The following is a 12330-nucleotide window of genomic DNA, read 5'->3' as shown; positions in this document are numbered from 1 at the left end:
TGTCAGCACAGAGCCCGACGCAGAGCCCGGATTCATGAACCGTGAGATCATGACCTGAGTCGAAGGCAGATGCTTAACTGCCTGAGCCACCCAGGTGCCCCAGGAAAACCACGGTTTTAACAAGAAGTAAAAAACGTTTGGTGACGGGCACTTAAGCCCTCTCCCGACAAGACCCAAAGATCTCTTCTTTAAAATTTTTGTTTTAAGTGGACTAAATCATGAAAACAGGGTCACCTTGGGCATCCAACTCGGCACTCGCTGAGCGTCTTCGGAAAATTACATGAGCGGTTTGTAAGGGGCGCACCCGTTACAGCAGCAGCAGGCGGCCCCTTGTGGGCTTTCGTTCCAGGGACCCCACTGCGCCACCTCCTCATCTGTGAAAGGGGGCAGGGGACGGCAACAGCCCCACTTTGGGGGTGGCAAAGTGCTCGGCACAGTGCCTGGCACATGGCAAATGCCACACAAACGCTGCCCTCCTCGTCATCACCTTCATCACCGCCATCCACACGTTCCTGTCATCCTGTCCCCGGCTCTGCAGATTCCGGGCTCCCGAGCAATGAGCCACTCTGCCCCCAGTTGTGGCTCACTTCCTAATGGGCCAACAGGATGATTCACAGCCCAGACCCACCCCAAGGACAGGAGGGATCAGTCTCAGTGGCACTGAGTCAGTCACCGCCCTTTCCTGGATCGCTCACATCACTGACTCAGACGCAAGCACCTCTAAGAACCCTTTATTCACAGTGACTCGGGGTCACTGATGCAGCACGTGCCCCTGGAGGCTGCCAGGGGGCCCCCCACTGCCTATTCAATTTCAACAATAGTGAATCTAGCACTTGAGGCCCAACAGCCTGGTGGCCACCTCCATCTGTGTCTTACTGTATATCTTTGTATGTCAATAATTGTTTGTCTATTCCGGACGGGAATGTTCTTGGGATGACACATGCTCCAAACACCTCTGGACTTCGTCTACCCCCGCCTCTGCCCCCCGCTTTCCCTAACGGCGCAACTCTGCAGAGACGGTGATGTGGAAAGCCTGGCGGTACCGCCTCTCATCACGGCCTTGGCATTTCCACATGTTGCTGAATGCCGTGGGTGCATAAAAGTGCAAAGCAATAAGAATCCACCCCCTTCCAGCCACCAGTCCAGTCCTACTTTAAAGGTCTCTGCATGCTATTGGGGGGAAGGGAATGTTATATTTGAGATTTCAGCTGTTTTTGGTCCTCTACGATAACAATTTATGGAAAGAGTGAGGGACATCCTTATCGAGTGTTTGCTGTGTTGGGGGGCAGACCCCGTGCTGATGCATTTACACAGACCTCAGTTCGTCCTGACAGCTGCCCTGTGAAGAAGGAATCATCACCTTCATTTACAGATGGGAGACTGAGGCCTCCAGATGCCCATGACCTGGACCCGGCAGAACCAGGATGCCCACCCAGGTCCACCCCACTCAAAACAACACTGACGACCACTGGGAAAGGGGAGAAAAAAAAAAGTCGCAACTCCAGCCTGGTGTGGAACTTCTCACACTGACGGTTCTTTTCAATCCTTGTTTTTCTTGGATGCAAAATTTTCTGCATAATTAATTGCTTTTGGAAATTACAGAGCGATTTCCCATTCACTGAGTTGGAAATACCCCCTAGAAATGTGAATGCCAATGACTGTGGGATACCTAACTTGGGGTAATGCCTGAACGGGGCTCTGGGGTCTCCTGGGCAGAGCGGGACTCCAAGCTTGGCTATGAGGCCCAGGCACTAATCATACACAATAGCCACCCCGCAAATGAGGGGGCAGATTTCCTCACACAAAAATGAGGCTGCTATGGGTCATGGGATATGGGTATTTTTGTCAAACGCAAACTGTGCATGACTAACAGAAACCTTGTCTCCTGTGGAGGGCCCAGACGGAGAGGTAACAGCCTCAGCTTCTGGGGCCAGCGTGCTTGTTAGCACGGGATGCCCTTGGATCCCAAAAGTTATCGGTCTGGACGAGAGGGCAGCCCTCCCAAGAATACTGAGGTCTCTCATTCCCACTCTTTGCTCAGTGGATAAAACTGTTTGCAAAAAAAGAGCTGTATGAAATGGAAGTAACCCTTTTCTTTGGAATTAGAAAAAAAAGACTGTAAAATCTGTGTGGTTGGCTTTAGGTGGGCTTGAGGAGAAAGCAAATTTACTTGCTTGTGAACTTCATGGGTCTTAGTATGTGAAATGGCTGCCGGGCAGAGCAAGAGGGTCCCCTCTGAAGAGGAACAAACCACACCAAGCAGCAGACGGGATCAAGGGGGTTTCTCTCAGCTGCTGACAGTCTTAGACAAGGTGGGCTGACATATAGGGCCCTCCCACCCATCCCCACTTCACCACTTCCGGGAAGGACTTCATGTCTCTCATCCACAACAGTTTTTACCAGCGCTGCGGTCACGACGCTCTTCACAAGATGGAGGTTTTCCTCTGATTAATGACATGGCCACAGGGCAGAGAGAAGGGAGGAAGGCAAACACCTGGGTGACCCCAACCCGATAACATAACCATGGATTATTTAGAACTCGTTGTCACTCCATGACAGCAAAGAATTCATCTCCCGTGGGGTAAACAGCCAGGTCCCTGATTTCTGCTGCCTTGGGGTAAGGTGAAGGTTGAGGACTCTGAACTTCCATGACAGTTTGGCAGGGACTTATGGAGTCTGACCAAGTTGAGCGGGAGCTCCTGGGTGACAGGCACGTGACTTACACATCTAGAACCCTTGAGGCCAAACAGACTGTGCTCAATAAATGTGCCCTGAGTGAATGAATGAGTTAATAATAATAATAATAACACCAAAAAAAAAAAAAACACCCAGAATAAACCCGTGTGATGCAAGAGGATTTTTTCCTATTTGTAGAAACAACTCTTGTAATCAGTAAGCTGTCACAGAGAAAGCACTCTGTAATAAGCAATGAGTGCTCAAAAGGAAATTAGATAAAGTAAGAGCTTAATGAGCATGTATTACCTGAGTAGATTTTTTTTAAATGCTGCTGGGAGGTTCTGATGGACATTATGTCCTAACTGTCTGCTAAAACTGTCTTTAAAATTGGTGCCGTCTTAGTTACTGAGCCATAAAGAGTGTCTAGATTCAGAGGCTGGCCGGAATTATCATTCTGCTTGTCTGGAACTAAAGGCAGTAAGGCTGAACAGTGTGAGCACATTGTATTCTTGTCATGAAAGACAATCATTTGGAAAAAAAAAATGACAGCAACCAGGTTTTAGAGTTAGCAAGACCTGGTTGAGCCTCACCTCCTCCACACGGGAGCTGGCGATCCCTGGGCTCATTGCTCCATGGGGTGTCCCCTTGCAAGGCAGCTGGGCTGCGTAGACACCACACTCGTGCAGCATTCCCAGTGCTGCTCATCATCAGAGCATGGTGAATGGGTTGTCGTTTCCATCTCACACCTTCCTCACACCCGCAGGCCTGGGCCTCTGTCCCATTACTGCCATGCTTCTCTCTCCCAGGCTTGCACATTCCTCCAGCCCAGCTCAGATGGCAGCTCCTCTAGGAAGCTGTACTGACCCAGCACTAGGGGTGAGCTGTTCTCATTTCTGTTCTTCCATAGCACTTTGGATCTTCCTGGCCACAGACTACCACACCAGGCTTTATGACTGGTTGCAGTAGGGAAGTGTCTGTCTGTCTTTGACTATGAGATGAGAGGACATATGCATGGAGTCGCGGGTGGCAGCACTCACCGAGAAACAGGACAGGAGGAAAAAGCAAGACGACAGAGCAGCGAGGTGACGGTGCGGTACCAGCGACACTGTGCCCTCCATTCTGGCCACGTTCAATTACCCTGCCTTCCCAGTCCTATGAGTTAATACAATCCCCCTCTTCTGCCCTAGCAGCCTAAGTTAGGTTTCTCTCATGGACCGAAAGAGTCATGAAGTCACACCCTCCAAATGCAGCATGGCCCAAACCATTCAGGGTCCTCTTCCCCTACCTCTAACCCGAGAGACAAGTCCATCCCTTTTTCTCCTGGTTCCCATCTTGGCCACTAACCCCGTCATCTGCCTGGCCACCGGGTTGCAGAGACCCATAGTAGCCTCTGTCTATGCCAGGCACTCAGCAAATCCTCAAGTCCTCCCTTCCGTGGTGCCTCCAGCTTCCCAATTATCATCCTGTTCTCCAGGTCACCTCTCCTCCAGCACACCACAAGAATCTCCCACCTGCCTCCTGGACTCTTTCCAAGTTGATTCTCCTGCACACTACCACCCGGAAGCCTTCTGAGGCCTGTTGCCCAGGTCTCTCTCCCTTCAAAAAGCATTGATTGATCAGGTCAATACTTCAACATGGCACCGGACCTTCCCAACCCCTTGCCTTTATATCAATCACACTGATTCTCTTCCCTCCAGGAGAGTCTCCAGGCCCGTACCTCCCACCGCCCCAATTGTATCCTCCCCAAACCCAGCACCTTCCTGCTGCTTGACTCTACCTCCTTCTCCCCCACGATGCCCTTGGCTTCTGAGGTCTTCTGCGATGACACCCATTCCCCCCCCAAAATAGGCGGCTCTCTCTTTGGGCTTCCTGAGCAGACTCCATTCCAACCCTCTTCTATCCACTTTCATACTCAAAGATGGTAAAAGATGGTTCTGATGCCAAGACTTCATCTGTCCACGTGTATCTAATAACTGACAGAATGTGCAAGTATAAAGAAAGGAGTTTGTGATTCTTTCTGTCTCGGGGCCAAGAATGGCCACAGTGGCTCCAGTGAGGACATGGGCAGGTGAAGGAAGGGGCGAAGGAAGTGAAGCAGGGACCCCGAGCTTTGGGCAGGCACAGGGAAGGGGCTGGCAGGAGACAGAGAGAATGGGGTGTAAATCTCTACAGGACTTTTTTTAGCCACAGGCTCCAGCAGTGGCAGACAAATGGCCCCACACCGGCCTCTGCCAAAAGAGAGATAAGGAAAGAGATACGAGGGGACAAGATAGAGCACGTTGTAACAGGCTCCTGCCTGATTCACAGCTCAGGTTGTCCCTGTGAGCCTGGATGACGGTGAGGACCGGACAAGGCTTAGCTGGTGCTTAATGGCCACGGGGTTCCTCAGTGCACAGGCTGGGGGCAGGGGCCTGGAAGACCCAAGAGGAAGCTGGGACCAAAGAACCTGGAAGCAGATTTTGGAGGGCATCCCTGCTCTTCTCAGGATCCCGATGGATCTGCTGCTTGCACACAGGAGATCCCCCTCGAGGGTCCGGGGGGCTCCCAGCACACAGGCTGGGTGGCAGGCCGCACGTGCAGGTGGGGCACAGTAAAAACCTAGCCGTTCGGCACTCCGGATGTGTTGCTAAAGACACCCATGTAATCATTTGAAATAAAAACTGCTCAAATGAACTGGAAAATGTTTTACTTGTATTTTCTCATATTCCCGAACCTTTCTTTGCATGGTTCAAAAGTTTGCATTGTCTAATTGCTGATTTCCATTTGTGAATGAATCAGCGTAAAATAAAATTAAGTACCAAATTAATCTAACCGTCTAGTTTTAGGCATTAATTATCCTTTGAGCCATTTTCTCCTGCGCTTGCTGCATGTCAAGACAAGCCCAGATACAGTAATATAGAATCCAGTTTTCAGCTCAGGAATGCAGCTGAAGCAGGGGAGGATGGCCTTGATTTCTGAGACCCACCAGGTCCAGCGCAAAGGAGAGCTGATTCCAGGCACATGAAACACTCCTCACCTTTTAAAGGTGCACTAACACTGTCAGACCAAGTAAGTTACTGGAGCAGAAATCTGCCGCATGGTTTTGTGATGTGTTTTCCAGTTGTCCAGTTAATAGATTAACAACAACACATTTCCTCTAAGTATAACATAATCAGCCCCAGGGTGAAACAGTGGTGTTGGCTAGGGCAGTATTTTGAAAATCGCATATGCTGTTCTTCTGAAACTGTAGCAGAGAGACCTTCCTGATTCTGCTAAAAACAAACAAAACAAAAACCAGGTCTCCAGGACACAATTATGGAATCCTCAGTCCCTGGGGAAGGGTAAAACCATACACCTGGTGACTTGATCAAAGCCACTGCTTCTGGAAACTAAGGGGACAGAACCAGGGTACCAGGGGGGTGAACATATCTCCTGCAGGGCCCCAAGAAAGCCTTGGGATCAGAAGGAACCGAGTGTCCCTGACACCCTCTCTTTTGAGTTCCAACACTATCAGAATCTTTCTGGAAGGAATGAGATATCCTTGACCAGCCACTATTTCACCTTAAAGAGAAGGAATTCCACAATGCGTGACAACATAGATAAACCTGGAGGAATTTATATGCTAAGCGACAGAAGCCAGTCACAGAAGGACAAATACCGCATGGTATCACTTATACGAGGTATCTAAAATCATCAAACTCATGGAAGCAAAGAATAGATTTACAGTTGCTGAGAGATGGGGGAGGGGAAGCAGGGTGCTGCTAATCAGTATGTATAAATTTCAGGTGTACAGGATGAATGAGTTTTAAGATCCACTATACCACACTGTGCCTACAGACAACAGTACTGGATCGTGCAGCCAAAGGTCTGTTCAGAGGGTAGATGTCATGACAAGTGTTCTTACCACAATATAATTTTCTAAAGGAAAGAAAGAAGGAAGGAAGGGACGGAGGGAGGGAGGGAGGGAGGAAGGGAGGAAGCAAAGAAGGGAGGGAGGAAGAAAGGAATGCAACATCCACTTTGGAATGTACTTCCAGTAAAGGGAAAGTCTCAGATGCAATGTGTTTAAGTCCATGGGCTGGCTCTGGCTGGAACCTCTTAGCTCCCCACCCCCCTCCCCAGGGCAAAATGCCATGCTTTGGGAAACAGTGGTTAAATACTGAGTATAAACAAAGTTACTCTGGTGCCCCAGAATGCAGCATCCTTTACTGCTTGTGCAGAATGGCCCAAGAAGGGCACAGCCACCAAACCACCCAGCCTCCTCTAGGTTGTTCTCAACAGCGACACCATGAGGCAGAACCTAAAGCCACAGGCAGGTGAGCTGGTCAGTAGCCTTAAGCTCCCTCTTTTCCTGACTTCAGAAGCAGAAAGGGTTTTGGAGTAGAACTCTGTCATTCTTAGATGACAACAGAAGGGAGCATACTCCAGAGTAAGATGCTAGACCTCTTGGTAATAAAGTGGAGCTGATGTGTCTTTGGTAATAAAGTGGAGCTGAGGTGTCTTTATTGATTAGAAACATACAGGACGTATGAACATGTTTGAGCACCCTGAGCCAGTGCTTGATCGCTGAATTTATTTTGGATTATCAGAGTTTGGGGGAAAGGAGGTAAGGCGGAGGTTTAAATTATGCATCTATAACAACTTGCAACAGGAATAAAGGAATATACCTCCTTTATGGCCAAACCCAGCTCTGACATCCTTCCAGGCACTAAGGAAAGGAATCAGAGGGTCAACTGGCAAGGGAGACAATGTGTTTCAGGGAAAGAAGGAGAGTCTTTTAACTTTCATCACACCCTCCTCGTAATGCCTCTGCGTTTGCTTTTCTGTAGGCAAGCTTGGAGGCCCCAACCACCCCAAGAGGAAAGGAACCAGTCAGCTTCTCTAAAAGGGAAAGGAAAAAAGAAAAAAGTCAAAAGGGAAGGCTCAAGTTGCGTCTCATCTGTTTGAAGGCACAGGGCAGGAGAGAGACAGGCTTTGTGCAGAGGCACCCCTGGACCCTGGCGAAAGGAGCCGGTGTGCCGCGAGTTGGAAACTATTAAGCGCAGGCGAGTTTTAATGATCTGGAGCAGCTCTGATAGCTGCTGATATAGAGATGGAAGTGGAACATTTGAAAGTGTGAGCTTTCAAAGAAAACTGTTTTTAGGAAGCAATTTCTCCTCTCGCTGTCCCTTTCCTTCGGGAGTACTTCAACGAGGCCTTAAGTCATCCTATCCGAGGGGCCTCCCTCCCTGAGTGGGGAAGGGTCAGGGTACCTGTAACGTGAAACCCTGCAGAAGCCCCAGCTCCAGTGAGTGCCAGCTGCTCTCGTGGGCAGTAGTAACTACAAGGGCCTCATCGGGCAGTAGTAACTACAAGGAGAGACTGAATAAAAGACATAAATTAAAGAGAAGATTAATAAAATCTGATGAAAGAAAGACACCCTTTCTTTCTACGCAGCAGCTTAAATTACATTGACCACATCTGACAGGGAGGAGGTAATCATCAGTAATAAGTCGAGGTTCTGGAAAGAAGTTATGGGCTAAATTACAGCGATGGGTACCCCCGGGGAAGTTGCTGATTCACCTTCCCAGGGAAGACTCAAGACCGGCATAAAACCCATCAGTTCCCACTGAGACAAATTTCACTTGGTAGGGCCCCTGGGTCATCCAGGATCTGGAATTCCAAACAGCCTTCTGGTTATTCACGCCTCCACCCCACTGCACAGCAGCCGTGGTCAATGCACCCCTACCTTGGGGTGACCAGGCACCATCAGTTATGAGGCAGGAATGTCCCTACTGCTTCCCCAATACGTTTCTGCCCCTTTCAGCTGAGGCCACCCTCTGCTACTGAGGCTGTCCCAACACACAAAGAATTCCTGGAACTTTCCTAGCAGATCAGTCTAAGGCCCCTGTTATCTGCACATTCCTTTAGCCATCTCCCCCAGGACACCCCAACTTCCCAAACTTCCAGCTATTTCTCACTACAGCTCAGCAGAAAAGCAATCTGACTTGGCTAATTTACAGCAACTCTCCAAGGATTCCCTGTGTTGAGGATACCAGGCCCGGCAGTGCGGATGAACCGCTCAGGATGGGTCTCAGCCTGTGCAGGAGAGGTCACCGGCCTCCGTGGAGCTTGCAAGACAAACCTCACGAGGAGACGAGGGCGGTCTCCATCCATACCACCTCCCCCACTTCCGGCCACTGCTCAGTGGTCTCTCCCACAGCTCTGTTCCCTCCCCATGCAGCTTCCTGTCTTGAGGCCGCCTGGCTTGGACCCATTAGCAAACAGCGTAACATCTACCGTAGAGGCAGTGGGGAGCTGTAGCTGGGTGGCTTTAAGCCACGTCCTGCTTCTAGAAGAAGGATCTCTTCTGTTGGAGGACAAAAGGGGGCACAGGAACTTGAGTTTCAGATCCAGGAGTCTTCACAGCAGGGCAGTTCAGAATCTCCGCTCCTGGGGCTCCTGGGTGGCTCAGTGGGTTAAGCATCTGACTCTTGGTTTCATCTCAGGTCAAGATCTCATGGTTTGTGGGTTCGAGGCCCACATCGTACTCCATGCTGACCATGCCTGCTTGGAATTCTCTTTCTCTCTCTCTCAAAATACATAAATAAACTTTAAAAAAAAAAAAAAAAGAATCTCTGCTCCCTCCCAACCTGCTCCTACAGCTCCTTCCCTGCACCTTGCTCCTCAGCCACATTCATCTCCAGCAGAGAGGTCTTCTCCCCGCTGGCTGCCTGGCTTTCCCAGGTTATGGCTGGTCAGAGGTTCTGCCTCTTCCTTCTAGCAAGCTGCCCCTGCTTCTAGCTTGTAGCTAAGAAAATCTCAGTGGAACCGAGGCCTCGAAGTGAGAGAGTCCTTGAAGAAGGTGCATTGCAGGCAATCATCCACATCATTCCTCATACAGCAAGTCACCTGCTTCCAGAAGCAACAACAACACAAAGTGTAAGGACATTACTTCCGGAAAAACTTTCAGCATGAGAGGGTGCCGTAGGGAGTGAGGATTTTTAATTTCCTTTGGTCACCATTGGAACTAGTTTAAGGGGAGAATGGGCTGCTATTCTATCAGAGTAAAACACACAGACCAGAAACTCAGCTCGCCAGTCTCTTCAAAATATGACATCCCCCGTCCCTGCTCTCTGCTCTTTAGAAATGGGAGCCTATAAGAAAACAAGCACACAGTCACGCTCTCATCTGCTTATCCGCCTGTGAACACTTACTGAGTGCATAGGATTTTGTCAGACATGGTGTTCGGAGGCTCCTGGTTCTACCCTGGGGATAAAGTGCAGGTGGTGTCAAAATGATGCCCCAGCTGAACCCACATCCGGGGATCCAGACTGCATGTCTGAATGTAGCACTATCATCGCCTCAGGGTGCAAAGACTCAGGTCTCTGCTTATCAAAATCTACTTGCTTCCATCAGCAGCTGAATTCAACCCTGTTCTAGAAGGACACACATCAAATTGTTGACAGTGACAGCTGGGGGCAAGTGGGAGCAGAGCGAAGGGGGAAGCTACCTAATTCTTTATTCCTTTTTTTCTTCTTTCTTTTTTTTTTTTTTAACACAGAGAATGTGTTCACAGATTCCTTCGAACATTACAATAAGTTAATGATGTGGCCTAAAAGGAAAATGAAGGTACTGTTTTCAACCACAGCGCAGGGCTTAGCAGAGGGTTCTGATGGGGACTGAGATCCAGAAGTATGGCTGAGCAGGGGGGTGCCAACTTTTCTTAGCCACAGGGGTGACTGAATGGCCCAGAACAGACCCAGGCATTCTAGAAGTTGTCTTCAGGGCTGGACACGGCTCAGTCTCTCTCACTGGTCTCCCCCAGATTTCAGGCCTTGACTGTCAAGAGCCCCCATATCTGCAGCCCACCCTGCCCTGACCAAACTAATCCCTGGAGATGCTTGGAAGCAGCTCAGAGCCTCCTGAGCAGACACAAACCATTCAAGCTCGCCTGGCCTCAGGTGACCCTCTGTGGATACTAAGCACCTCTCAGAGCTTTCCCCAGGTTCAAGAGGGGAGCCTTCCTCAGCACAAGAGCCTGATCAGCTTCTGGAAAACCCTGTCAATGCAGAGGTCAGGTCCTGGCCAGCCTGGCCCACCGCCTGCCCTCCCCTGAGCCTGACCCACCCCACCTCCTGTTTCTGAGACTCAGAAAACACCGAAGCCGCTGCAAAGGTCCTCCTTGCCAGGCCATCCATCATCCGGCCGCCGGGCCGCTTACCTGCAGATGTAATTGGTCTTGCACGAGTCCTGCAAAGTCAGGCAGTTGGGTTTCTCCCTCTCCTCGTAGGAGCACACGGGCACGATGGTCTGCCGCCTCCGCTCGGTGCACGCGATGTCCCGGCAGGAACAGAAGAGCATCCCGTAGCTGTGCTTGGCAGGCACCTTGTCAAAGAACTGCCGCAGGGCCTTGTGACACTTGCGTCTGTTGCAGACCTCGTTGGACATGCTGGTGGTGCAGGGCGTGATGTACGCCGACCTGTACTTCTTACAGGTGTCGTCGAGGTTACAGGCCTTGGCGGCGTCCAGGCAGTTGTTCCCTTTGGGCACGTGCTCCACTACAAAGGAGAGAAAGGCAGGCATGATCACAGTGCCAGGAGATCCTGTCTTCGCCGAGATCCGGCTGTTTCCCCAGCGAGGCTGGGAGCTCCGATCAACTCTGCGTTTTGAAGCTAATAGGAAATGAGTTCACAGCGACAAGAAAATAGAAGGCGTGCAAAGGCTGGGCACCCAGGGCAGCCCACAAGTCCCTAACGCTCCCTTAGATGCATAATTAGGCGGTACCGAGCAAGGCCAAAGGAGGGAAAGTTGCTCAGGCACCTGCCTGACTACCTATAAACAAGGCAACAGGAGAATAAGTTTCCAGCTCCTGGTTGGTAAACTTAAATTAGGAGAAAAGAAAAAAAAGCAACAAATTATATACTTGTTCATTATACAGTATATAAAATGATATGCTGAATGTAAGTATAATTGCCATGCAATCCTCCAGGAATATAATTATGTAATAAATGCATATAGTACATGCTAATTACTATATGATTACAGAGTAATTACATGGTTATTTGAGCCCAGAAGACAAAATATTATGCCAGCTCTCTAAACAGGAAGAAGCGGCTACGACGAGGCTGTATTTAAGTTCTAGCTCATAGGCCATTGGAAGAAAACCAGAATAAATTACATGAAAATCTGCAAACCTCAATTACCACTTAACTTGCTACACACAAAATGTGGGATCTATGAGTATTGAGGCTGCAGATTAGAAAAACTCAGCTAGTATTCCAGATAGAATTTCAATGGGTTTACAAGCCATAGGCTTTAGGAATCTCACAAAACATATGTTGCCTTCTGACCAAACCCTTTCTGCTCATGCTCAGAGAAAACAGCGCTGTCCACTGCCAAGCTGCCCACCGTGCGGCCCGGAGAGGGAGAGCGTAGGGGCGGCCAGGCCCACCGCAGTAGCCAGGTGGTCTGGCAGGATCAGGCTCAATGGACAAAGTTAATAGATGAGTAGACGAAGGAAATGAAGCTTGACACCATGATATGGGTATTTCCACAGGGAGGGGAAGTGATGGAAAAACCTTCCAGAGTGAGGTTATAAGGTGGTCCACGGAAAATTGATCACTAGGTACAGCGCTGACCCTCTGGAGGCAGCAAGGAGGCAGCAGACAACACCACTCACCTGTGGGAGTCCTG

The 12330-nt window shown here is 49.8% G+C and overlaps 1 protein-coding gene across 1 annotated transcript in view; it reads right to left on the bottom strand.

Annotated features, from left to right (window-relative positions):
* GFRA1 (GDNF family receptor alpha 1) overlaps positions 1-12330 on the bottom strand; it is a 206645-nt gene that overhangs the window by 46775 nt on the left and 147540 nt on the right. The window contains exon 6 of the mRNA XM_077779525.1: positions 10859-11195. Coding sequence (XP_077635651.1) covers positions 10859-11195 — 337 coding nt within the window. The remainder of the gene's footprint in view (positions 1-10858; positions 11196-12330) is intronic.

This window comes from Crocuta crocuta, unplaced genomic scaffold (assembly GCF_008692635.1).
Source record: "Crocuta crocuta isolate KB4526 unplaced genomic scaffold, BGI_CrCroc_1.0 scaffold138, whole genome shotgun sequence".
In the NCBI taxonomy this organism is placed as follows: Eukaryota; Metazoa; Chordata; class Mammalia; order Carnivora; family Hyaenidae; genus Crocuta; species Crocuta crocuta.
Note: the sequence above shows the minus strand (reverse complement) of the source record. Positions and strands in the feature narration are given on the sequence as shown.